This window comes from Crocodylus porosus, unplaced genomic scaffold, assembly GCF_001723895.1.
Source record: "Crocodylus porosus isolate Cpor-Errol unplaced genomic scaffold, CroPor_comp1, whole genome shotgun sequence".
NCBI lineage: Eukaryota > Metazoa > Chordata > Crocodylia > Crocodylidae > Crocodylus > Crocodylus porosus.
The window spans coordinates 11,443,562-11,466,912 of record NW_017728906.1 but is presented as its reverse complement, the minus strand read 5'-3'; the positions used below and the strand labels follow the sequence as shown (position 1 = coordinate 11,466,912).

The 23,351-nt window shown below is 42.9% G+C and overlaps 1 protein-coding gene across 1 annotated transcript in view; it reads left to right on the top strand.

Annotated features, from left to right (window-relative positions):
* The first annotated feature begins 6,512 nt into the window (after positions 1–6,512).
* The window catches only part of GABRR3 (gamma-aminobutyric acid type A receptor rho3 subunit), a 41,244-nt gene continuing 24,405 nt past the window's right edge, over positions 6,513–23,351 (top strand). Inside the window, exons 1-2 of the mRNA XM_019557097.1 lie at positions 6,513–6,748; positions 13,796–13,908. Of these exons, the coding sequence (XP_019412642.1) occupies positions 6,612–6,748; positions 13,796–13,908 (250 nt within the window). The 5' untranslated portion in view covers positions 6,513–6,611. The remainder of the gene's footprint in view (positions 6,749–13,795; positions 13,909–23,351) is intronic.

The window sequence follows — 23,351 nt, the reverse complement described above, 5'->3', positions numbered from 1 at the left end:
ATGCTAATTGCAGTTTCTCCCCCATCCTCTCCCTAGTCTTTCTCATACAGATTGCAGGAGCCAAAATTCAATTATCTGTGTCCTTGAAAAGGGGGGGGAAAGTAAACTCTTGGTGACCTACTGTAGTTTCTGAGCATGCTTAATTAGCTGATGCATATTTACCTCTCCGCCCTGCATACTTAAGTAGTTAATTATACTATACATGCGATGTATGTAGTGATGTAACCACATGTATACTTGTATGAAACGGAAGTAAGCTGTAAAAGTTCCTGTTTCTGCACACGTGCCCAGGAGGGAGAAGATAAATATTCCCTGCAAAATTCCTTTGTTAGTTCAAAGTAATCTGAGTTCTTGACTCTGCTCTGACCCTATTTGCAAATACACCTTTTGTGCCATCTAATGTATGTGTGTCTGTAATTTTTTTGCGGGCCTCCAGAAAAACGAACCGCTTTATGCATCAAATAGAAGCATTAAGCGCAAGACATGTGAAGTGATAGTTCCCCTGTACTCAGCACTGGTTAGGCTTTATCTAGATTACTGTATGCTGTTTTGGGCTTCACATTTAAAAGGATGTGGAAAAGTTAGAGAAGGTCCAGAAGCAAGCGACAAACATGATGAATGGCTTGGAAGGCAAGTCATATAAGAAAAGGTTGAAGTAAACAAGACTTCAGCTTATGGAAAAGGCACTTAAGAGGGGACATGCTAGCAGTCTTGAAATACTTGAAGGGCTGCCATAAAGAGGAGGGAAAGCACTGTTTTTCTTTTGCTGCAGTGTAGAGGATGTGGACTAGTGGCTTGAAGTTGCAGCAAAGTAGGTTTAGATTGGATATCCAGAAAAACTTCTTTATTATAAGAACAGTGCGTCAGTGGAACATACTGCCTAGAGAAGCTGTGGACTCTCCATCATTGGAAGTGTTCAACAAAAAGTTGATAAGCATTGGTCAAGGATCATATAGGAGTAGCTATGTTTATGGTCTACTATGGGAATTTCCCATGCTTGTGAGCTTTGCTGGTTGCTTCCCCCTGCCTGCTCCTACATGTGTTAAGGTTTTCTTTCACCATCCTCAGAAACACTGGGTATTGGCTGCAGCCCAGACTGGGATTATAACTGGGGTGTGACTTTCCTTCTCCTGGAACTTTAAATTTGGAGGTTTCTAGCTAGAGGGTTTTGTCCTCTGCTCAGGCTCAGACTGACTGCCATATCTGTGGTCAGTAAGGAATTTTACCCAATGGCTAGACTGGTACAGACTGTGGTTTTTTGCCTTCCTCTGTATTGCAGAACATGGCCCTCTTCTTGGGATCTCTCAAGCATTTTTAACAACCTTTGCAGCAGCAGGCTACCGTTGTCTCTCTGCTTTACCTGTGGCAGGTTAGGGTGTATATTTTGTGGTTGTGTCAGGGTTAACTGTAGTTTTACTAATAAGTTACACAATGGATTTGTATGGTATGGTTTGGACAGGGATGATGCAGCCTCTGGTGTGGGTTTGGATGATATGACCTGTGGATGTCCCTTTCAGCCCTACTTTTCTATGATTCATGTATTAATGCTGCTTAGGAGATCTTTGACTTGCAATGTTGATAACCTTTCTTTCCATTCCTCCCACATCTCCTCTGCAATCTTACATATCCAGTTTCCAGGTATTCTGCACAGTGCTCTTTCTGGATAGAGTGCTCTTTCTCTTTGCAGAGTTTGGTTTTTAACAGTGTTAAGGCTCCATCCACAACACCAGTTGACTTTTGTAGGGGACGCAGTTACTCAGGAGTTCTGAAAAATCAGGACTTATATCACTTCCTTTTAACACTGGAATTTTTCTTCTCCAGTTTTTATAATAGCTGGTATCAATGAGTTGAACTTCTAGCTGGTGATTTGCTACTGATAGTAACTGGTAATCCCCTGTCTGTAATTACCTGCAACACTTGTACTCTTTTGCATATCAGTGGAAGACGCTTCACTCCTTAATGGCAGTGGCTTTAATTATCTTTGTTTCTTTATTTAGGAGCTGTTTCAATTCACTCAGATATTCTAGAGTTGCTATTTTACATTGTGTCTTGTCCTTAGCAGCTAAATACCGGCATTACAAGCTTTGCATGGGGAAAAGTGCAAGGATAAATTTAAGAGAATATTTTAATGGCAACAAAGAGCAAGATGTTCTAATTGTGTTTAAACACAAAGACCTACTAATGACTGGCCCATTACAGTCAAAGTCCATTATCTTGCTTTTATTTCTCTGCAAGGAAAACTCCTCTTAGGATTTATTACTCCCAAATGCATGGGAGATTAACCTGTTTTCTTAATGGTGATTTTAATGATATTATAATCTGCTCTGTGTAATAATGTCCTACACAGAGAAAATGAAAACAATTCCTGGATGTCTCGAGTGTATTTCAACAACCCTTGCAGCAGCAGGACACTGGCTGCTGTAGTTCCCCTGCTTTAACTGTGGCAGGTTAGGGTGACTATTTAGTTTTAGTACTAGGTGAGAGAAGGGTTGTATGGGATGGCTGGAATAGAGATAGTCCAACCCCTTCAGGCACGAAGTTGGACTAGATCAGCATTTCTCAACCTGTGGGTTGTGACCCAAAAGTGGGTCACAAAAATATATGAAGGGGCCATGAACAAACTTTAAAAATGGATTCTCCTTTAAAGGAAAAACACATGGGAAACTATGGGTTTTGCCTTGCAGGCTGGCAGAGCTCCAGCCTGTGAGAGGCAACTTGGGGCACCCCCTGCCCCACACACTGAGGGCTGGGGGTGAGGGTGAGGGGCAGCAGGTTGGGAGGGACACGGGGTCTGGACTGACCAACCATGTTTACAAATGGTCCTGGTACAAAAATGGTTGAGAACCACTGGACTAAATGATCTTCAGAGGTTCTTTCCAGCCCTATTTTTCTATGATTTTATAAGGAAATTATTTGGATGGCAATGTCTGATTTCCCCATTGATACCTAAAGAAGTGGGGAAGCTGCATCTGTACCTTAGTCCCAGCCAAATTGCACTCCAACAAGAACCAGTGGTAGACCTCTCTGTGATTTCGATGGGAACTGAGTTGGGCTACCCCAAGCGCTTTCAAAAAGCCTGCTTGGGAGCTCTCTTTTCAGCACCACCATGTAGAAATAAAGCATTCACTGCTCTCTGGAGCAGTAGAGCAGGCGGACTGGTCTGTCAAAGACACATGGTGTTTTGTTACCTCTTCCCAGAGTAGTGCCCAGAATACATCTCCTGGGAGGAGGGTGACTGAATTGCATTCTCAAAGGGCGGAAGTCAGTACACAGCCTTGTCTAACAGGTCAGTAATGAGTTTGCCTGTGAGTTGGTATCGGTTCACCATGTTTCAGGAGCAAGGAAGTTGAGTAAATCCTTTTCCAGCTGGTCTACTGGGCTGGAAGCAAGCCAAAAAAGAACTAATTTCTTAAGCAGTAGAACATTTTTTAACCAGCTCAGGTCACCACACATGTATCATCCTAGTTCTCTTTTATCTATACAGCCTACCTAACCAATATCAGACCAAAATCAGGTTTTCAGTCAACAGCCCTCATTACCTTTGGGTCAGTTTCTCTCTCTTGCACTTTCTTTTTTTCATGGAGAACCACAGAAGTGTCTCTAAAGAAAATGAGCATTGGGATCAGGAGCACAGCATGCTGACTGGCTTCCTCCAGCTGCAGAGAAGAGAATGACTATAACTCTTACCTCCTTGAGAGCTGAGTTTAAGGCTCACCTGAAGACACTGGCCTCCTCACAATAACACCAGCCACTGGAAAAATATGAGACAGAGCTTATAACAGAAAATGGAAGAAGGAGGATGTTAAAAAAAGCAGATTTATTTTGGTAGGGAAAAAGGAGAGAAAACAAAGCACTTTTAGTTGGCTCCTTCTGTTTTGTAATTTTTTCAGGTGTCCAGATACCCTGATTAGACTAGATTAGACCAGACAGATGAATCAGGTCATCTCAGAAATGACTCCAATTTCTTCTTGAAGTGATTCCTATAAGTTTATTCAGTATTATTTTTCTGGTGCATTTGAAATACTGGAATAACTCTACCAAACCTATTAGGGTCGCTATATATTTAAATGAATGGTGTTTTTCTTAATTTCTGTGTCAGTTGTAGCTCTTAAAAGACAGAAGCAATGTTGTGTGTAGTTTGATCTTTTGGAAGTCTCTCATTTCTGGCAGTTTTAGAAGTATAGGGAGAGAGGTTCCTTGTTACCACTATACAGCACACATAGCCAATCCTACACCCAGGATGCATCCAGAAATCCCACCTAAGGGTCGGCAAGGTCTGCTGGCATCATGACCTGACCATCACTCTGATGAAAGCCAGACTGTGGCAGATAGCAGAGTAGCTTTCCTGAGGGACAAAGAGCCAACAAGAGGCAATGGGGAGGGAGGTTGGTAATAAGATTTCGCACCTTTGACTGACACGATCATGTGAATCTGACTCAAAACAACAATAGTGACTGGGGAAGATTTTTCAAAAGCACAAACTGGGGAGAGGCCCAGTTCCTAGTGAAGATCAGTTGGAGTTAATTGTCCTTTTGCCTTTGAAAATTGCCCTGTGGATGCATTTTTCTTGCTTAAATGAACTGAATTGGAGATCCCTGTGGACTTCCTTGTGTATGGGTACCTTTAGGGAGACCAGGCTGAATCCACAAAGCCTGGTCCAAAGGTGGGCTGTGGCTTGCAACCCATCTGCTATTGCCACTTCTCCCTCCCTCTGAATTGCTGCTGATATGTGATGGCTAGAAAATGGTATTTATAGGTTTGTTTTGGGGAACTGGCTTATAAGTAAAATATATATGTATTAGAATAATGGCCCACGGTGGAAGCAAGCGTTAATTGATTTCTAAAGGCCTGGTTGTCACAGTTATCTCATGTCACAACATAAGATAGGATAGCACCAGCTCACAAGGCCCAAGGGTAGGGGCCTGATTGTTCCTGAGAGTTCAGTTGTGGGGGAACAGGCCAAATTAGGAGAAGACCCAGAAAGCCCAAATTAGGATGTATGCACATGATGGGTTTATGAAACAAAGAAATATGCTGACAAGACAGAACGTGGACAGTGTGCTTACCACAGAAAGGCCAATCAGAGATATCCATGGATGGAGAGTCATCAGGAGGGGGAAGGAATACAAAAACAGAAACTTTAGAGCAACAAAGGGTCCCCATCCCCAAGAAAGTTACCTGAGAGGGGAACCTGAGGCACCATGGACTGTGGGCATATCACTAGCTCATCTCACCCACCCCACTGGGGTGGGTGGGTCTCTGCCTCCAACCTCCAGGCTGCTGACATTTGACATTTGAAAGCAGGGGTGACATGTAGGGGGTGCATGCAGGTACACGTGCACCCCCTGAGTATGGTGGTGCACTCCCTGCAAAAAGGTGCCACTGACACTACTGGCGGCGCCTGCGGGCAGTCGCTGCTTGCCACCCCACCACTGCCACTGCTGGTGGTGTCTGCAGGTAGTCCACAATAGCCTCTGGGCACCTGCGGGTGGTCGCCAACCCTTGGTCAGTGCTCACACCCCTCCACCAGCAGTGCCAGTGGCGTCTGCAGGAGCTCTCAGCTTACCACCACCGAGCTCCCACTGCCACCGCTTCACTCCCACTGCTACCAGCGCGGCTGCGCCCCCCCCAGCCACCAAGGACACCTGCTGTTCATGTTCCAAAGAGAACCTCGGAGTGAAGTTGTCCTTTGCTTGAGGAAAAAAATATTTAGAAACAATATAAAAGATACTGCTCTCAGAGAGCAAGACAGCTGATGTTTATCTGCTATTTTTATGGGTGGTGGTATATTTATTATTGAACTGTTGGTAATGGAAAGTTAATAGATCTTATCCATATAGTTAGGTTCTATAGGCTTGTTAAAGTGATGGGATAACTGAAGGCATCTCCAAAAAAGGAATAATTGGTAGTATTGTAAAATTTCAGATGAAGTGCCAAAAATATTTGATGCCAGACTTTGGTTTTGCATTGAGTTTATCTCAGCAAGTTACACTTCTTTGAACTGATTATATTTCTCCAGTCAAGATGTCCACTTCTATCAATCATTAAAAAAAATAAGGTTAGCAGTCTATGGGACAAAGTGTTACTCATCCAATTAAGGAAATATTTTGATCTATATACGAAATAAGTTTGAGGATGCATACAGTAACTAAGATTAATTTAGTGGCTTTTTCTTCTTATGCACAGATTTTTATGTGGTGTTGTGTAGGATTAAGGGGGATTAAGTATTTGACATCATTCCTTTGTCTGTACAGAGCTACATATGAGAATTTACTGAATGAGTGAGAAAACTACAGCCTACCCTGAAACAGTGGAAGCAATGGATCAAACTGAGCATCAACAAAAGGAATTTCTGTATTTATTACTTTTCTAAAGGCAAACACAGCTCTTTGACAGCAGATACTCTAATATATAGATCCTAAAGAGTTTTGGGATTTGCTAAAAAAAGAGGGGAGCTCAAGACTGGGATGCCTTTGTCTTTTGTTTTCAGTGCCGCCTTGTTTTTTTTGCCTCCACTTTATGGTATGCTGTTCCTCAATAACAGGATCACTAAAAATAAAAAGTCATTCAGGTGGATTGGTTGAATCTGTTGTGTTTCTGTTTTGGGAGAGATGGACCTTGCAATAAAACTGCTGTTCCTTACCTGCCTATGGCCAATAGTGGTGCTAGCCAGCGTAAATTCTCAAAGTCGTCATCACCATCACCATCACCATCAACAGCAATGCTTGCCCATGAGGAAATATACCAGGTAAGCTGTATACCCTGTCTTGTGGCCATGTTCCTAATAAACTTTGTGCGTCTGTCAACAAAATGAGGAACAAATCCTCTTTATTCAGTGTCCTGCTTCACCAGATTCACTATTTGCACAGAGCACAGTGTGTCCTCAGTATTGATGTGGCCTGTTGGTGCTCTTAAATCACAAATAATAAACAATAACAATTTTATAACAAATGTTGTATCGGTGACCATGACAGCATCTACAGCATGATTATTATATAGTATAATGATAGTACAATGTTTTGTGTTTGTGTCTACTAGTTATATGATCAATTAGTTATTATTTGTACAGCTCTTTACAATGTTAAACACATATGAAGACTAAATATTGTGATTAGTTTATCAATATCAACACACACCTGTCCCAGAGCATCATATTTTAATACCATCAGAAGAAGTGCATACCAAGATTGGGCCATTATTATATTATCTTTATTGCCCCCAAGATGATAATATTTATAATCTCATGCTACTGCCTTTTAAAGAAAAGAACAAGGTGAGCTTAATTATTTTACAGTCTAGTTTCTTTTCTGCAATGCAGCCACTGACTGGATTTTATTTATACAATTGTTCTGTGTCTAACTGCTAATCTCACTTCTTAACCAGATTCATTAATTTTGTTTAGTTTGAGTAGGATTAAATCCAACTTTTGGAACTAAAGGGAGGCGTGAGAAAGGTAATAGTTATTTCTTTGCCTTTCTTCTTCGGTTCCTGATTTATAAAGAAATATGATGCAAAGCTTTTTGACACGTATGTTTCTAGGCAAAGCAGCTCTTGTTGCAGTAACAGTTGGTAGAGGTACAGTTTGATATTATACCTATGGGGTGAAAACGCTGAATGTGAGTCTGTGTATGCATTATAAGATATACATATAAATGTAAGACCCCCAGTTACTGCCAGTGATAACCCAAACCCATCGAAGTTCTGCCTTCTTATGAAAGTAGAAGAAAATGCCAAAAAAAGGTTACATTTAAGGAAGAAGAGGGAAGACATTCTGGTTTATGTTATAATGGTGACTACTAGCATTGCATCATAATGGACAGCGTGAGGCCTATATCCTGTTCATAACTTATTTTATGTTGATAGAGTACAAGTGGTAATGGGACTATTCTGGCATACTTGGCATTTTTAAAGCTTGAATGTCCATTTCCTATGTTTTGCTGTGGGTAGGAGTACATGCCCTGTAATAAACTTCAGGACTGGAACTACTGAGCGCTGCATTACTCTGAATCACTGAATTTCTTTCTGATGCCATGTGCCAGAAATGCAAAGCAATGGGACCAATGCAAATTTAAAAACTGAAGTGCTTGAAGCAGCTGCCTAGTTCAAGGGAACTCCTCAGGACTTTGATATCTAGGTCATGGGTTCAAATGTTGTCCAAGCCACACATGCTGGAAAGATGTGGTGGCTCAGCAGTCTGTCAGAAATGACCCGAGTGTTTGCCAAGAGCAGTTACCCATAACAGTAAAGCCAAAACAAGTCACTATCAAAATGAGAACTAACTGGCCACTTGTGAGTCTCAGCAAATAGAAAATGAACTAGAACAGAACCTCACCTTTTGGCTAGCCTGCAAGGTGTTTCCTGGTAGTGTGAGTTGAGGCATATTGATTGGAAGATGAGGAGCGATCACAGGCCACTGTAGCCCAGGCTTGTCCTGTTTTGTGAATGACAGATTTATGTCTCTGTGCTGTTGGTCCAATCTCCCCCAGTGGCATAAATATTTACAGAATGGAAGAGGGGCCCCGTAGTGAGAATCAGCAGCTGCAGTGAAATCCTACTTGACAGACTGTGTTGGCTGATTGCCACATGATAGCAATAATGTTTAGTACTAGACTATAACCCTCTTCATCTTCAGAGAGCTCTACAGGCATCTACTAATTAATCCACAAAACGCTCCCCGGTGATGGGCAACATAAAAATGGGAAGACGGTCGGCTGCAGCCTCCATAAAGAAGTCAGTGGAGCTAGATTGATTTATAGCCCCTAGGATCTGGCCCCAAATATCTGTGTTCCTTAGACCCCGGCTATGTAAAGGCTGGGACTGGAACCAGAGGGTACCAAAGACTGGCAGCTGCAAGGCAGCATTTCTGCAGAAAAGGGCCAAATAGGTTTAATTTTTCTTTGTTTGATTATTTTTGGCTTTATTTTGAACAGGGACATTCCTGCTAAGATGTTACAGCAGGGCCCAGTTTCCTGTCAGTCTCTTTCTTTCTGAGGAAAAACCTTTCAGCCAGCACTAGAGTGATTAGGGACACTGTTGCCAGATGGCCTTGGTTAAAAGTGTGGCCTTTTAGAAAGCATCCCATGTGAAAATGTTTCTTAACCTACAACTTCCACTGGTTTAATAGAGTAACCTAATTCCCCCTCCAAAGCTATTTGTTTGCACTCTCTTGCAAAGAAGATTTTAAGGCATTAGCTAAAAGTACATGAGAAAGAGATTATCCTCGTGGTCCATTTCCTACAGTAAAGAACAAAAACATTTGACTGTAAAAGCGTTACAGGTCTTTTCTTTTTTTACAATAGCGAATGCTGATTTTTAGTAAAAACATTGAAAAATCCACTCTTATGAGAGAGATCAATGTACATTTCTGATGAGGTCGTGATTTTTTTATTAATGAGTTCTTGTTTGGGCTTGAAGGTTTGATAAATCGCTCAATTTAAGGGTTCAAAAGCCAAATTGTTGCAGCACAACACAAAAGTAAGAATTCTCATTCCCTGACCTCTCCCCGTTGGGACACACTGACTTGACAGTGGCTGAACTGAGAGACACAGGAGTCTGTGATTCTCTGAAACATCAGTTTTTAATTATTTTCTTTCTTTTCAACTTGATTCATTAACAAATCAACATTATCAAATAAAAATAATTTTTAAAGATTTAAATCCCTTACAATAGGCATAAAGACTATTTATCTTCCATCAATAGTGCTCCCTTAACCCAAGTCATTGTCCACAGAAGAGTCTTGTGTTCTTTTTTTCTCTTCCTTTCAGTCTCTGGCAGTTTCTTTATGTTTTAGTTCATGTTAAGCTTTTGCATTTCTCATTTTTCTATGTCAGTGTAAGAATAATGTTGTAGCCATAATGGTCCAGAAATTATGCAAGCGGCAAGGAGTCTTTAGGGTGACACATTTTATTGGATCAACTGTGTAGCTGGGATAGAGTTAGACATTTAAGCGCTTGAATGTAAGACTCTCTTTTGAATGTCTTGCATTTGAAAGTGTGTCAATCTGTATCCCAACTAAATATTACCTTAGGAAAGCCTTGTCTCTCATACTCTATCTTTATATATAACTTAGTTTTCGATTCTAATATCCATACCGTTGTCTCGTTCCATTTCCCAGATCAGAACTTTACTATTCCATGTCCTCCGTATCCTTTTCAAACTGGCTAGTTTTACATAGATTGTAGTCACTAAAGTTTTAATGACTGACAACTCTTTTTGCATCATCTACTTGGAAAATTTATTTATTTATTTTCCTTAGCTTTCACAGTAACTTATTTTTAGAAGTCCAGCTGGAAGCTTTAACAGTACTACTAATTGCCCAGGACCATTACATGATATTCAAGTATATTAACTCTGCCACAGGATGGTTTGGAAAACAACAGAAGTTAATGATTAATTATGGGCACCTGTGACAGTAGTAACTGAGCAATCTTGGTTACAATCTTTTAACATTTCTTTTTTAATATGATCTCCTGGGTCTTCTTTAAAAAGGCAAAGCTCTATTAGGAGCCACTGTTCAATGTTTTCACATAGTTTGAACCCTGGACTTTCAGCAGAGACCTCTATGATTTGGGCCAAAGGAGTAACTACAGTTGCTTACAGAAGATCAAGTTTGTTGCTCTGCTCATAGTGAAAGATATGGAGCATGTCCAAGTACCAGAAAAATGCATGTGTTTTCATGTTTTGGGCACAGCAAAACCAAGAAACAATTCAGCAGAGTTTTTTTGAGGGCACACTGTAAGTGAGACTTGAGTCTGCCATAGTGGTGGCCTGGATTCTTTAGATTCATAGATTGTTAGGGGCTGGAAGGGACCCTGCAGCTCATCAGGTCCAGCCCCCACCCCCTGCTCTAGGCAGGAAGACAACTGGGGTTAGGTGACCCCAATGAGGTGACTGCTCAGTCTCCTCTTGAAAACCTCCAGAGTAGGTGACTGCACCACCTCTGGAGGGAGCTTATTCTACAGTCTGGACACCCTGACTATGAAGGAGTTTTTCCTGGAATTAAGCCTGAAGTGGCCTTCCAGGAGTTTATTTCCATTGGTCCTGGTCTTCCCAAGGGCTGCCCCAGTGAACGGCTGTTCACCGAGCTCCTTATGCACTCCTCTGATATAGTGGCAAGCTGCTATCAGGTTCCCTCTCAGCCTTCTCTTCTTTAGGCTAAAGAGGCCCAGGTCCCTCAGCCTGTCCTTGTATGGCTTGTCTTGCCAGACCCTGATCATACTGGTGGCTCTTCTCTGGACACTGTCACGCTTTTCCACATCCTTATTGAAGTGTGGCGCCCAGAACTGGACACAGTACTCCAGCTGCGGTCTCACCAGTGCTAAGTACAGTGGGAGTATCATTTCCTTAGTTTTACATGGGATGCATTGTTTGATGCATGCCAGCATGTTATTTGCCCTGCTGGCCACCACCTTGCACTGACAGCTCATATTCATGCAGTGGTCAATTATTAACCCTAAGTCCCTTTTGGTCGTGGTGCAAGTCAAGCTGTCACCACCAAGCCTGTATGTATGTTGAGGGTTGTTGGCCTCCAGATGGAGCACCTTACACTTGGAAATGTTAAACTTCATCTGGTTCCTGTCTGCCCAATTCTCAAGCCTGTGCAGGTCCACCTGTATCTGCAACCTGCCTTCTGACATAACCACACTGCCACATAACTTGGTGTTGTCCACGAACTAGGCCAGTGAGTTTTTCACTCTTCCATCCAAATAATTGATAAAGATGTTGAAAAGCCCTGGTCCAAGCATGAACCCCTGAGGGACACCACTGGCCACTTTGCACCAGACTGACACAGATCCGTTCATGAGAACTCTCTGGGTCCTACCCTGTAGCCAGTTTCCCACCCACGGACTCGTCGAGCAGCTGAGCCCACAATCTTCCAGTTTTCCCACAAGGATATTGTGGGATACTAGATCAAAAGCCTTTTGGAAGTCTAGGTATATAACGTCTCCCATGTCTCCCATGTCCAGGTGGCGAGAAACCTGGTCATAGAAGGAGATGACATGGGTAAGACCAGACCTACCCGCGACAAAGCCATGCTGGCTGTCATTCAGAACCTTACCTTCCAGGAGTGTATCGTACATAGATTCTTTAATTAACTTTTCCAGGATTTTCCCTGGGATGTAGGTTAGGCTGATTGGCCTATAGTTGCCCAGGTCCCCCCTCTTCCCCTTCTTGAAGATGGGCACAATCTTGGCCCTCTTCCAATCCCCAGGGATCTCCCCTGTGCGCCATGAATTCTGAAAGAGCTTTGCCAGGGGTTCCACAATGATGTCAGCCAGCTCCTTCAGCACTCTTGGATTAAATCCATCCAGTCCTACTGACTTATGTCTAGCTTTTGTAGTTGGTATTGCACCCACTCAGCATCCACAGTGGGGAAGCTGTAATTCCTGGCGTGCCCCCTATGAGCCTTATTTTGCTCGTCTTTCCCCTTGGTCCAGTGAAACAGCGAAGCAAAATGGGCATTCAGGAGTTCAGTTTTTTCCTGAATGTTGGTTACCAGCTGTCCTGAGGTGTTCAGCAGGGGTCCCACACTTCCATTTGTTTTCCTTCTACTGCCTACATACCTAAAGAAGGACTTCTTATTGTCCTTGCCTCCCGTGGCTAACCTAAACTCAGTCACCGCCTTGGCTTTTCTGATCATTTCTCTACAAGTGCTAGACACTAATATATAGTCCTCCTTGAGGACTGTCCATATCTTCCACTGTGCGTAAACCTCTTTTTTAAGAGGATGGCAATGGCCCTATTAAGCCAGGAGGACTTCCCAGCCCTCCTGCTACCTTTCCTCTTTGCAGGAACAATTTTCTTTTGTGCTTCAAATATTGTGTCCTTGAGCAACGACCATTCTTCGTGCACCCCATTTGCCTTCCCTTCCTGGTCCCTTATTGCCTCCTGTACTAATGCTGTGAGCTTGTCAAAGTCAGCATTCTTGAAGTCCAGGACTTCAATTCTGCTGGTTGATTTGTCAACCTTGTGGCAGACAGTGAACCTGATAATTTCATGGTCGCTGTTGCCCAAGTCCCTAAATTGTGAAATTTCTCAGTAGGGTATGAGGACTTGCTTAGTAAAATCTATTGTGAAGGGAACAGAGTCACTAGAAGTGAATCTAGAGCTGGTGTCAGCAGCAGTGGCAAAAAGTTCATCTGTATTTGTATGCATGCCATGGGGAGGTTCACCTGTGTGTAGCATGGTGAAATGAGGCTGAGAGTTCATCTGCAGTGTTAATGGAAAGCTGACCATTTTTTAGTAGCAAACTAAAATAAACTGCACAGCGCAAAATAACAAACAGGAAATCATTATTTTTGTCAGCTTATAACATGGCTGAATCTGAGTGAATTTCCCAGGGGACATGGAAAAATACCTTCTTGATCCCAGACAATAAGACTGTCAAATTCAGAGGTAATCTCTGGATGGAAGTCACAGTCACTCACTGTATAATATGGACATAATACAATGTGACATCTATTAAAACTACAATTACACAATATTATTTCCAAACACAATTTATATTGTATCAAAGTCTTCAATAAGTGTGTGTCTATGAATCTTGGTTATAATCTTTTCCAACAGCAAGGTTAACCTCTGAAGGGAGAGAAAGGGGTAAATAGAGAGAGATGGAGTGTATTTTCACTCCTGATCTACCCCTGCAACTTCCATCTCATCAACTTCATTTATATGGTTATATCACAGACTCCTAGCTTCAAGAATCTGGGGATCTAGCCTCATATCTTCATTTAATCGTGACTGTGACTATCACTCAATATAATAAAGCTTTTTACTTGATTTTTTTTCAATGCAGCAAACGAGAAATTAGTATGAGGAAACTAGATAGTACCAAACTTCGACCACTGAAGTATGAGCAGATTCTTCGCATAGAGGAGCATGATTTTGCAATGAGACCTGGATTTGGAGGTAAGCAGTCCAAAATAGCATTATTGTGCTAGTTAATGATTTATTCTTATGGAGTTGGCTGTAGAATCCACACCCAGAAGGTTCATTTAGAAATGGAGTAAATGTAACTTTTTTCCTGCTGTGGGCTTAAACCAGGATGTAGATTCAGTCAAGAGATAATTTTTATATTTAGTGCTACATGGGAGGAGTTGTCCAAACTGCCTGCTTTCCACAACAAATTATTTTATAGATGGAATTGTATTGTCAGAACACTGCATTAATATGACCCCTGAAATTATACAGCCTAGTAGTAATTAGCAAATTACTGAAAGCCAGTTAGCAATTCCTGAATATGTTGCATGATGAAAGCAAAACTCTACCCCTGGATTTTCAGTTTATTGGTACACAGTTTCTCAGGTTACTGGGTTGTAGAATTATTATTTCGCTCTTTAATTATCTTATATGTGAATAAAAGTGGTACTGGACAGAAAGTTCATAATTTGGCTATCCTGTGGTAGGGGCAACATCTACTCCTGGCTGTCCCTTGGCATGTTTCTTTAGAGTTGGAGATGCATATAAGAATGACAGATTTTGGCTGTAAATCACAACAGTTAAAATGAGAAAGCTGCCGTGCTAAAAGGCTTTTCTGAACCTCTGAGTCTCTTGCTCTGTGCTCATGATCTGTGGAAATTGACTGGCCCGCTCCAGATTATAGCCTCATGCTGTCGTTCAGAAAGAAGAGGGAAGAACTGATCTCAGATGCGGTTAATCTGAGTGACCAAAGTGAAGATAGGGAGCAAACACTATACACATTCCTCCTTGCAGGGAGAGTTGATGCAGGTAGGCTGTGCTGATGGAGGCCTACAAGTGAGGGGCACTCAGGTATATGTCGTAGCATGTCCTACAGGCTCCCGGGGCTCCTAGAGACTGCTGAGCACACCCAAGCGCATGGGACCCCCTTGATTGGCTGCCCAATGCAGGGAACCACACCTCCAACCCCCGTTTTCTCACAGCAGGCCCTTCCCCTAGCCCTGCCCGGAGGCTCTCAGCCTCCGGGCAAGTGCTCCCCCTTGCTAATTGCATATGTAGCAGTTTCCCGGCCTGCCCACACCCTGCCATGGCATCCCACTGTGCGTGCCCAAGCCCACATACCCAAGAGCTGCACCATGTCTTGCTTCTTGCCCTGTGCAACTCTTGATGGAGGCTGTCAGCTGGCTACAGTGGCTGCCATGTCTTGAGTGAAAGGCTGTGTTATATACACTGTTGTTTACATTGGTCCTTTTAAAAGGGCATGCTGGCCCTGTAAGGACAGGCCCCAAGCACGGAATATCTAGTACTGTCTTGGTCTGATACAAAAAACATCCTAAGGGGGTTGCTGGTCCTGGATAGAGTGATTGTAGGCAAGAGTCAGAAAAGCTGAGAAATGAGGTAAAGCTATAAAACACTCCCTTCCCTCTACAAAAAAGGGAGACCTGGAGGGAGTGCAGCATCGCTGTTGTTACCTGCTGGTTGGGTTCTTAGATGGAGCTTCCAACAGAGAAGGAGCATGGGACGGGCTTGCACAGAAGACGCCTGGAAAAGGGACAGGGTGAAGGCCTAAGTGGCAAACAGGCAAGTGAGCATAGGCAGCAGCCCAGAGAAGGCGGGGTAGGAAGTAGGCGCAGCTGGTGAATTCTGAGACAGGAGGGGCGGGTGGAGCGTCACACTGTGTCATCTAGTTTCAAATCTTTTTTGATTTTATTTTATGTATTCAATTTTTGTTTGTTTACAAAAACAGTGCTATAAAACATAACATGTCATTTTTTTATGTTTATCAAAACTAACCCCCCCCGCCAGCTCCCCGGCTGCAAACTCCCGGTTCCTAGCTGGAGTGCAAACCTCCCCACTCCCTCAGCCCCCAGCCAGCTTCCCCCCTGCCCTGCAACCCCCCACCCTCTGCAAGCCCCACTTACCTCACAGACTCCAGGAGCAAAGCGAGCCTGATCCAAGCCTTGGGTGACTAAGAGCATCAGGCCCTGCCCGTTCCCCTCCCCTGCCCTCTCCATGCTGGTACCCCAGGGCCAGGAGTGGGAGGGGGTGAATGTGTGTCTGTGTCTGGGCAACGAGGGAGGGGGAAGGAGAGAGAGAGTGCATGTGTGTGTGTGTGTGTGTGTGTGTGTGTGGGAGGGGGTGTTTACAAGAGTAAGACTTTATTTTAAGCTGTTGTGCGATCACCTCTATGTGCACTACACACACATGTAAATCAGGACAAAAATATTCTATGAAATGCAATTAATGAATGTTGTAGATGTTCGATTTTTAGAGTATACTTTGGTATTTTTCTGGTTCTGACATGGCAAAACCCTTTGCTGAAAGGAGTACTTCTGAGTGGCGAAGGTAAGGGGTTAGGGGGCAGGACTTCTGGTCTCAAGATGGTGACCAGAGGGTGGGGCACCTGTCAAGGGGTGGGGCTACCCAAGCGGCCCTCAACAACTTGCTAAAACTCGGTAAATGGCCTGAAATAATTGCCCACCCCGGTGTAGGGGCTGAGGACTGCAAGCCATACAAAATTAAATTCTTTCCAAACATTAGGGTTTAACTTGTTCAGAAGAGCCTAAGCTAAGCTGGTAAAAGGGAGGAGGCACCACACGCAAGCAGGAACAGCTGGAGATGAGCCAGACTCAATTCACCAGTTCCCTGCACCTTGTGTGTTATCCACACCAGTGCAGAGTAGGTGCGAAGCACCACCGTTCTGAAGTGGTAATGTGTAATACCAAATCCCATTGCACTGGTATAAGTGATGGCACAAGGTGCAAGACAATGGTGGTAGATTGGTCCCAGTGCCTCTAGAAGCCCTGGTTGGTGAATTAGCTGGTGGAAGGGGTGATAGCCTGAATAAGTTAGAGATCAGTCTTGCTTCCTCCAATGAAGCTCTTCTGGAAGGCATGGAGTTTATAGAGCCCTGACCCTGACTGGTAGAGTCCTGCCAGCAGGATTGCCCACACACCCTGCATAGCCTAACTACAGCAGTTACTGTAGGGGGAAGAGAGTGCTTACCTCTCCCCACTAGTGTACCTGGATAAGCCCAGCAATAATCTGGCTTTGGGACTAGAAAGAGACTTACAGCACGTTGGCTTTACACAGGCAGGAGATGTGTTTTCTTCAAGCTTAATAAATAATAATGCACCTCGGTGCTGTGATTTCTGGTGGAGTTGTATCTGCCACATGCTCTAGTGCTATGTCAAAGCATGATTTGTTCAGCGCAGTGGGATGCATTCACTAAGGGGAGAAAAAATATCACAACAAAATGATGGGCTCAGGAGCATGTATTTGAAAAGCAAGTGTTTTTTATGTGGAATTGTGACAAATTCTGTCCTTGGGGACACCAAGTGGGGCTTTTCAGATGTAACAGCTTGGAGCTGGGCTCAGGGATTTTACTAGCTTGGCTCTGCTATGCTTCCCAGAGCAAGCACACACTCCTCTTAGGAGTCAGGTCTGGGAATGGGACTGCTGACTCTGGACTGTGTGCTACCCTGAACCCAGCATAAGGAATTCCTATACAGAGGAATTCTTCTCTACCTAGCTTAAATTCACTTTGTGCCAGACATGCAGAGTATATGAGGCAGACCAGGAAATTAAACACAGGCTTTCTTGTGCTTGTAAAAAAATATAAAACCAGAAGGCACACATGCTAATTTTGATTACTGGGTACTAAAGCGAGTTTCAAGTGGTGGTAGGAGACTTTTTTGTTTTGACTTGTAAACTGTGCAAATGTGTTTGGAGAAATCTTTGGGAAAATAAGTATAGAGGTCAAGAATGTCATTTTAACTATCACTGCTTTGCAGATACTATAATATAGCTGTAGCTGGTACTGGCAAAAGTAAATATGGCATTTGCTTACTTGGTTACTTCTTCTTTTCCACTTCTGAAAATGTGTCTGCAACTGTGGTGGTGAGTACACCAACTTTAAGCTGAATAGGCCAAACACTGCTGTCACTTACATGGGTGTAAACTCCTATAACCAAAGATATTCCAGATGTGCTCAGGTTTAAGCACAAGTAATATACGGCCCTGACTTTTTGCAAAATGTAACTTAAAAATCAATTTGTGTCTTTATTCACTTATTAATAGATTTATTGCAAATGCAAGGCCCAGGAATACGTGTCAAAATGAAGGAAAAACAGCAGGCAATTAATATGCTGTTTCTACTTATTGCTACGGAAATGCTAGAATGCCTGTATTTCATTGTAAAATTAGATTAAGTAAACCAAGCCCATAATGCGGTATTAGCTCTATTTGTATCCAAGCCCCTTTCATTATATTCACTGAAAGTTACATTGCACTTATCCCATTACATTGTTTGCCCTACTGGATTTTTGCCTTTGGTTTGGTTCCAGTTCACCGGGTTCTCACAGGTTGAGTTGCAGGTACTCTGCCGCTGTCATTGGCAGACACAGACAGGCCCTCAGGCTCAGTCTGCTGCAAAAGTAATATTGAAGGAAACCTTTGTTTGGGGCTGGTTGTGCTTTCAATATTTGCCTCAATCTATGCATGGCCAAAAGATCTCCCAGATATGGCTTTGGGAGCAAGTTATCAGGAGCTAGGCTACAGCGGGAATTAACAACACAATAAACTACTGTGCAGTAACTCCCCCAGTAGGGTTTTTCGCTTTGCAATAAATGCAAGGTAGCTCACCTCTCAGGGAAAGGGGGGTAAACTACCTTTGCATTGACCACTGATTATGAATGTGCACATGGAGTAGATGATGGACAGTTTCTGTGTCATGATGGACAGTTTCTGTGTCATTATGGACACAGAACCTGATGCCTTTACCTATCCAGATGTCCTCATTGCTTGTCTCTTTCCCAGCTACCATAATCCACCCAACTTCCCCTCTTCGTTCATCACCTTAATTTGCCCTACCAGGCCGCATCCAGATGAGGACAGAAGTGTGGTATGTGGTGCTGCAGACCCATCTGTGGTGCCACACATTGGACATGCCAAGGGACGTGCAGGTATTGAAACCCACACTGAAAAAAAAGTGGGGTGGTGCATGTGGTGGCAGCATGTGCTGCCGCAAACTGGCGCCATCGATGCAGCCCTGGGAGGCCCCTGGGAGCCCAGGTAAGGCTGCTGGGGCCATCACAGTTGCTGGCCATGGCCTCTCCTACCCCACCTGGGGTAACCTGCCATGCATCAGGGCGTGCATGGCACAAGCATTCTCTGGGGACAAGCAGCAGTGGCAGACCTTGTGCCACTGCTACTTGTCCCCAGGGAAACAAATGTCTACACTTGTCTGGATGCAGCTCCACTGTTAAAACAAATTAATCTGTAGTATGCCAGTGGCATAAAGTATGATTTCCAGAGAGGAAACCACTAGCTCCTGAGATGAATACCTCAAACTATATTGTTGCTCTATAGTTACATTGGTTTGTTCAGATGAAACTGAATTAGGTGAACCATTACTGCCTTTGCTGGGGACTTACTTCTGGAAGCAAAGGCAATATGAATGAGTAAGAAGAGATGTTCTGCCCACAGTCTCTCAACACAGGATTCTACGTCTGCTGAATTGTGGGAAGGTATCTGGCAGCCTGAGTAATTGTCATTGCCTTAAAACACAGCACCCCCCTGGAAAGAATGTCATCAAAGACCTGAAAACTTGGTGGGTTGAGATGCAGATAAGTTATTTGCACATTATACACCATGGTGCTGGTAAAAAAGAATCTAATGTGGACTTCAACAAAAGAAAAAATATATGGCATTACCAACCTCACACAGACTGGCCATGCTCGGTCCTAAAATTCAGGACCAAGAAGTGTGTCTACACAAGATGCTGTGTCACTCTAGCAATGAGCTGCAGTGACATAGCATTGCTGGGCAGGAACTGTGACACTAATGCTACTGCACAGTAGGGCTGGAAATGACCCGTGTGCTGCTGGGACTGTGCAGTAGTAACACAGTCTCTGCTAAAGCAAGTACTAAATGGCTATAATAACTGTGCAGTCGGGGGCACTTGTAGACATGCCCAAAGATCACTTTTTCTGAATCAGTGTAGGCCAGTTCATGTGCCAAAAATATTTCTTGTAGCCAGCTAAGTTCTGCCATCTCACTATGCAAACTGGTGCAAGATAGTCAGAACTGTGTTGAAGGAAGTGGTTGGAGATGGCTGTTCTTTGAATCCCTTTGAAATAATCTTCCTATGCATTATTTCTTAGCCATAATGCAGTGCAGTTCCAAGTCTTTTGAAAAATTGCACTCTCTTTCTTTACCATCCCCCTTGAGGACATGCTGGAGTTGGCCACACCAACCCTGCTCCCTCTCTTCACCTTTTTCACTTCCATTTTTTGTTTCTGTACAAGAGCCAGGTGCTTTATAGCTCCTGCTGCAGTGCCATGCTTTCCTGTGTCTTTTCCTCACTGACTCTATAGCTCATTTTAGTTTTGACCTCAGTTTCATAAAGGCTCTCTCCTTTTGTAACAAAAATGATCTTTTTAAAGCCTATATAATGAGTAATTCTTTATATTCATTGTGCCTTGGTTTTCCTCACTATATAATACCTCATCTCCCTTACTGAAGACTTTTGAGTCCTACAGATTAAAAGAACTATGTACAGCACTGTCAGGGTGACATGAACACATATAGTGGACATCTTAGTGGACGCTTATCCTGGAGTGGAGTAATCTTATAGTTGACCATTTGCACACTGCACAGGGATTATTTTATTTAGCTGTAATAGGGCTGAAGTTTACAACATCTCTGTATGTCATCCAAGGAAGACCACAACAACATTAACATACTTTAAAAATGTTAAAGCTATAACGTACGTGCATAGTGCTATTTAGCTAGTAGAAATTGTTGATCTCTGTAGACAGGCAGCTTTAGGTAATTAGATGTAGCCTTTGTCTTGACTTCCTCAAAGAGGAGTTACCATGCCTGGTAGCTGGGCAACTTTCACTCTGCAACTAAACGAAAAGTAATTCACCATGTCTAGGGTAAGCAAGAGTCCAGCGGAAGTCCAGAGTAACACAAGGGTTCTAACAAGACATCTAACACCATTTTTTCCCCTGTTTGCACCATATCCCCCTACTGAAGATCTGAATAAAATATTTTCCCATTGTTACAAGAGATATCTTCCCACCTGCCTTCGAAGGTGACAGCTTTGGGATCCAAAGCAGGAAGCTGTCATTCAATGAGTGTTCCAAGACCTCTGTGCTTCCCTTGTCCATGACATCTTCCTTTACTCTGATAGTCCTTTAAAATCCATCCTGGGCTTTGGCTACTTACGTATTTTGAACAAGCAAGCATAGATAAGAATCCCTTTGCTGTCAGTCCTCCAGCTTCATTTGTCCCAGGGAAATGTAATACCGTTCTCAGAACTCTGCTGTCTCTTGTTACCTTATGCTTTTGAGCATCTCTTTTTCCACCAGTGCCGACTCACAGCCCTTTTTAGATTACAGATCTTGCCTCTTTTCTGGGCTTTTGCTAAGGTAACTGGAACCTTTTTATATACCTAATTCTTTCCCAGTATGCGCTCTTACCAAAGCTACAGTTTCTGGGACATGTATTTCCATGTGCTGGTCTGACATTGGGGACAACCCTTAAATCTGCAGTATATCTTGTTACAATTCAGTGCAGTTTGAAGAGGGCTCAGGTGCTAGCCAAGAGTGCCTTGGTTATATCTTGTATTGGACTTCGCTTCTTGCATGTTTCCTGGACCATCACAGCTACCACAACACTCCAATTATATCCAGACGGGCAGTTTGGCAGAATAGGCTATGTCTGACACTACATTCACAAGTAATAGATCTTGTGTATGTATGTGCATTCAGTAGTAATTTGCCCTTCCTTCTTAAATGTTTGGAACATTGTGGAAATTATATTGTATGACAGCTGAGGAATGAGTTCATTATAAGGCGGGAAAAGAACAAAACTTTTGGAATTCAAGAGCAGATTTTCTTAATTTCTCCATATATCCTGTGAGGATGAATGTGTAATACACTGTATGGTAAAAGGGACAACTAATACTCCTTAGAAATCCACAGAAAACCAGTCATTCCTGCCATGGAAAGGGTCACTGAAATGCTACTGAAAGTGCGAGGACCTACATTTAAAAAAAAAAGGTTGTTACGTAACTTTGCGATGCAGCTTCTATCTTCTGCTCCAGCCATCTATGAAAGTAAACTCAGCGCTCATGACAGAACTATTTGCTTTGTTTAAACCTTTTACATTCATAAAATAAAGAAAAGCAGATCCCATGGAGTAGAAGCAGTTTTGCATGAATGTGTAAGTCCATCAGAAAAAACATATATATATGTTGCTGAGGTGTAATTACCATGAAAATCTGCAGAACTCCCATTGTGAAAATCACTAATCCTCTAAAATAATGACTTGTAGCAATAGTCCAGCAGCCATTGAGGCTGCTTAATTTAATAACAAAATCCTTTCTCCTGTCCTCCAGTTCTGTCAAAAGGGGAAACAAAAAACATAGCTTTCCCTTTGCTACTTTTTTCCAAAATGAATGTGATGCTGGTGCCTGATGGTTTGCCACAGAGATTGAAGTTCTCAGTTCATTATCAGAGCTGTTAATAAACTGAGAACTCTATCTGCTGCATAGAAGAGGAAGGACAACATGCAGAAAGCTCCCAGTTCAGCAAGGAACTTAAACACATGACTACCTGTAAGCATGTGTTTCGCTGAAGTAACTGGGGCTACACTTGCCCTTAGAGCTAGTCAAAGGCTTATCTTCTTTGCCAGGTTAGGGTCAGAGTGAATGAAGGTGTCATCATCACTCCCTGTACTTTCTGGATCAAGGATTTGATGTACTCTAGCTCAGCACCAGGGAGGTGAGCAGGGGCTGGACAGTTCAAAGATGAGGTGATAATAATGAATTTACAGCTGTGTAGAAAAAACTGCTTGTTTAACATCCCCTGTAACTATGGTTGGAATGGAAGTTATTTCATCCAGCTTTTTCCCCAAATACAGAATAGAAACATTTATTGAATTCTTCTGCCTTTTCTGTGTTATTATTGGCAATTCTAGCATTTCCATCCAGTAATGGATGAATTGCATTTTAGAATTCTATTTTTTCCTGATATGTTTAGTTATTTAGAGATATCCTAAATCTGCCAGCCATAGATTCCTCCATGTGGCCTTTTGCTTCCCTTATCACTTTGATACAATTCCTTGCTTTGACTTATAGTCATCATTGGGCACAGCTACATGAGCTTGTTACTGTGGAGTTGACTCATTAGCTCTGCACTAAAGCATCACCATCTATTCAAATGGTGCTCTTAGACTACAGAAAGTTAATTAACTCCACTATAGGACAGTACTGCCCAACAGAAATACTACCCTATGGCAGGGTTATTTACTCCACAGCAACACATGTGGTAGAGAGTGATCAGGGCTGGCTCATGCATGAAGATGCTACAGTGTGGGTCTGCCTGTTGGCTAACCCCATACTGTGGCACTGTTGTGCTCCAGTC